The 4266-nt window shown below is 58.6% G+C and overlaps 1 protein-coding gene across 1 annotated transcript; it reads left to right on the top strand.

Annotated features, from left to right (window-relative positions):
- The first annotated feature begins 430 nt into the window (after window positions 1–430).
- Window positions 431–3985, top strand: BATF3 (basic leucine zipper ATF-like transcription factor 3). The gene is made up of 3 exons (XM_088531535.1): window positions 431–509; window positions 670–774; window positions 3621–3985. The coding sequence occupies exons 1-3, from the start codon at window positions 441–443 to the stop codon at window positions 3804–3806; spliced, it is 360 nt and encodes a 119-aa protein (XP_088387661.1). The 5' UTR covers window positions 431–440; the 3' UTR covers window positions 3807–3985.
- The last annotated feature ends 281 nt before the right edge of the window (window positions 3986–4266 follow it).

Below are 4266 nucleotides of genomic sequence, written 5' to 3'. Positions count from 1 at the left end.
CTCTGGCGCGGCCGGGGGCTCCCTGCCCGGCGGCGGGCGGGGAACCGGGGCAGAGGAGAAACTTGCGCGGTTATTCTCAAAGGCGAGGGCAGGGGCCGGGAGGCCGGGGCTCTCCGGGGGGCTGCGGGCGGCCCCTGCCCGGCAGCGCACCCGGGGCGCCCGGGCTTCCCCCGCTGCCCGCTCGGGCCTGGGGCAGCGCGGCCGCCACGTGATTTCCACGCAGGCGGCGGGGGGGCTCCCGGGGCGGCGGCTCCTCCTCCCCCGGGGCCGGGGCCGGGGCCGGGGCGGCAGGTGCCGGGGCGGAGCGAGCCCTCCCCGCCCCTGCGTGGCCCGGCCCGGCCGCGGGCCCGGGCTGGCTCCGCTCCGCTCCGCTCGGCTCCGCTCGGCGGGGCCGGGGCAGCGCAGGGCGCGGAGCGCGGCGCCCCGCGGCGTCTCCCGCCATGTCCTGCGCCGCGCCGGGCGCGGGCAGCGCCCTGTCCCGGGGCGCCGCCGCCGAGCGCGGGCAGCAGGTAGGGCAGCAGCGCGGGGCTGCGCGGGGCTGCGCGGCCGGCGGGCACATGCGGCTGAGTCACGGCTGCGCCGCGGGGCGGCGGGAGCCGCTCGCTCTTGGCCGCGGTTGTTCGCTCGGGACGCTGCGCTTGCACCTTAACGGAGCCTCGTGTCTTCCAGAGCCACGAAGAAGAGGACAGGAAGGTAAGGAGGAGAGAAAAGAACCGTGTTGCTGCCCAGAGGAGTCGGAAGAAGCAAACTCAGAAAGCGGATAAACTTCATGAGGTGAGGGGGTACTCTGTGGTTTGCAGGCTCGGGCTGGGTGCCAAGGACGGGACGTTGTGATTAAGGGAGCTTCTTGAGCAGGCATGGGGCTGGCGTCGCACTAGGTGGCCTCGGGGAGGTGTGGGTGCGAAGCGGGGGCAGGAGCATCGCTGGCCAAGGAGCCTCTGTTGTGGGCGCTCGTGCTGGACAAGTCGCAGTGCCACCAGTGTCCGCAGAGGGATGTGGCCTTGCCCTCGCCTCGCCCTCCCTCCTGTGCCATCGGGAGTGTTCCCGCAGCCCCCCGCTGAACTGGGCAGGAGGCTCCAGGGGAAAACCAGAGCCCTTTCTCCTGGGCTGGTGTTGAGCCTTATGGGTTGGCGCTGTCAGTGTGCGAGGGCTTAACACCTCGCAGGGGAGCAGCAGTGGAGGAGGAAGGCACTGCACCTTTCCTTGGCGGTGTCAGTTTAAATCAGCTCTAAAATGGTGGTGTGAGAAATACCCAGCTGAAGAGACTTCTTAGGAACTCCAAAACCCCGCACGCGAGAGCTCAGCTACCCGTGCACTGGTGACTCCTCACAGTAACAGTGGGTGTTTCACATACACACGCGACTATCTTTCTTCCAGAAACTCCTAACACTTCTTAGTGTCGTGATGCAGTGGAGGCTTCTTGTGTGCCCCGTGCAAAGTCTGGAGCACAGGAGTGGCTTTTCGCTGCCTCAGGAATGGCTGTCACACACGAGGGGGCCTTTTTGCAACCCCTGAGGTGAATGTTGGTGCTGCTGCTGCTGCGACCATTGCTGTGCCGGTTGCGCAGCTCTGGACATTGAGCGCAGCCTTCTCTCTCCCATGAGGTGGAAGGATCTGCCAACAGGAGGCAGAGTCTCAGGAGTTTTGGTTTTGCTTTTTCCCAAATCTCTTCTGAGTCAGCACCTGAGAAAGCCTGTTGCAGGGTACTTCTGGAAAGGGGTAACCCCAGGCTTTCGTGGAATTGGCACCAGCTTACGTCTCATCCGACAACCTTTCTGCTGCACTCGCTGCGCTGTTACTAAGGAGCTCAATCATGTTGGTGTTAGTGGGCAGGCAGGTTTTCCCCGGGGCAGGGAGATTTTGTTGAATAACGTCCAGTTGTAGCACAGCAGGTTGGTATTCTCTTCCCTGAAAATAGTATGGATTAGCTGGGGAGTAACAATTACTGTGGGTGCTTGGGATTTGGTGCAAAAGAAGGTGATCAGAGCCAGAGTAAGGGATGATCGGCTTTGCTGAAGTTTGACTGCGCTTATGTTTAGGAAGATCATGCCTGTTTTATTCTGGGCTTGCGGAAGGTGGTGGGTGGTGAAAGAGCGTGAGGAGGGCAAAGGGACCTTTCCTGCTCGTGAGAGAGGAGGCTGCGCGGAAACTCCCGAGCTGCGTGACAGGCACAGCAGTGGCCGTAGCAGCAGCACCAGCACTTACTCCAGGGTAGCCCTAAGTGTCTCAGCTACAAAAAGATCCTCTTGCGTGCAACAGCATCCAGAGGCAGAGAAAGGCAACCCCAGTCCTCCAGCCTTTGCATGGATACAATGCAAATAACATTGCCTCCACCACGCTGAGATGCTGAGAAGAAGCGTTAGGAGTTTCTGGAAGATCCAGATAGTTGTGTGCGTATGTGAAACACCCACTGTTACTGTGAGGGGTCACCAGTGCATGGAGTAGCTGTGCTCTCGTGCGTAGGGGTTCTGGAGTTCCCAAGAAGCTTCTTCAGGTGGGTGTTGCTTCTTCACAACACTGATTTAGAGCGAATATAAACTGATGCCACCAAGGAAAGGCGCGGGGTCGTGCAGAAGAGAAGGGAAGCAGGAGTCTGAAGGAAACCTGAGGAGCTCTGCGTGAGCGGCTCTCCCTGTTTTCTGGTAAACAGGTCTCCTGAAGCATGTGTAGGCTTTGAAGTTTGCTCTGGAGCTTCTCAGGGAGGTGAGACTGAGTGGGTGAGTGCTGAGCCGAGGCCAGCAGCGAGGTGCAGACAACCTGCAAGTTTTCTGTGGGCTGCATCTGAACCTACAGCTCTTTTCTCTTTGGGACGAGCAGTCCTGGCAGCAGGGACACTGGTGACTTGCAGTTATCACAGAAATGTGACATGTGTCCTAGCGGCTTCTTCATCGCCAGAGGCGCCTCTGCACAATAGCAGCCCCAGTGATGGTTAGCGGAGGCCCTGGTCAGGATTCCTGGTGACCCAGCTGGGCTGTGAGCGAGCTGACCTAACGTTTACCTCCCCAGCCTGCTCTTGACACCCCTGGCCTTCAAGCAGGTGGCTACAAGCCATGGCAGGGTTGGAGGAGAGCGGCTGGCCCCACGGAGCCTCGTGCGGGGTGTATTGCGCAGCCAGGGCCCGCCTAAGCCGCTGCTTCCCTCCCCGCCCATGGTGGGGGCAGCCTTTTCCTCACCAGCAAGGCCGAGCACTAGGGTTTCCCGGCACGAAGGGCACTTAGTGCTTTCATTTTCACCGAGCCGCCTGTGGGGGCGGCCAGGGCTGGCAGAGGCTGCTCCGGCCACCTCAGGGTGCAGCCACCTGCACCTGCAGCCCTGGGCTTCCACGGGCCTGCGCAGGCAGCCCCTGGCACCTCCACGTCTCCGGGGCCACAGGAAGAGGCGCAGCTCTGTCAGGCCAGGGATCGTAAATCACTCACCTGTTCAGGTACCAGGTACCTGCTCAGGCACCAGGGTTTACCTAAGGATGCGTCTTTCCTGGACATTTCGCACTTGTAGGATAAGCAGAAACAACACTTTCTGTGTAGGGTGACCTGAATATGTGCAAGGTGAAAGCACTGAAAGGAATCTTTTGACTATGCCTAGGCTCCTTTTTTTTTTTTTTTTTTTTTTCCTCCTTCCAGGAATATGAATCTCTTGAGCAAGAAAATACCTCCCTGAAGAGAGAAATTGGAAAGCTAACAGATGAAATGAAACACTTGAGTGAAGTGTTGAAGGATCATGAAAAGATCTGTCCACTATTGCATTGCTCCATGAACTTTGTGACCGTACCAAGGCCTGATGCACTCACTAGCTGCCTGCCAAGATGAGAGGTCTCCTTGATCATGTTGCAGTGAAGGCAAAGGCACCCATCAATAGGGGAAATTTGAAGAACTGTCTACCTACAGTGTGGGTCTTTCCTTAAAGAGGACTGGACTTGACACACAGGTCTTCTCCATGTCTAAATCCTATAGTATTCTGAATCTCAGGAAAACACCAGTAGGGAAAAGAGCTTTAATGGTGACTTCATCTCTGGCGGAACCCAGAAGCCAAGGTTTTGTGTTCAGCAATGTCGCAGTAGGCTGCAGCCTGCCCACGCGGCGTGGGATGCAGGCGCAGAAGAGCTCCGGCTGCGAGAAAGGCACCTGACCAAGCCTTTCTCCAACACGTCCACCGCTAGTAACTCTTCGGCAGTTGTCATCCTGAGAGATCCTATTCTGGCTGCTGTTTTTCTCTAAACGGGTTGGGTTAATAAAAGCAATCACCTGTCTTTATTATATTCTCCACCTC

The sequence above is a fragment of the Tinamus guttatus genome, unplaced genomic scaffold (genome assembly GCF_059628265.1).
Source record: "Tinamus guttatus ecotype Peru unplaced genomic scaffold, ASM5962826v1 Tinamus_guttatus_pri_ptg000033l, whole genome shotgun sequence".
NCBI classification, from domain to species: domain Eukaryota; kingdom Metazoa; phylum Chordata; class Aves; order Tinamiformes; family Tinamidae; genus Tinamus; species Tinamus guttatus.
The sequence above is the reverse complement of the archived record's forward strand: the minus strand, read 5'-3'. Positions and strand labels throughout refer to the sequence as shown.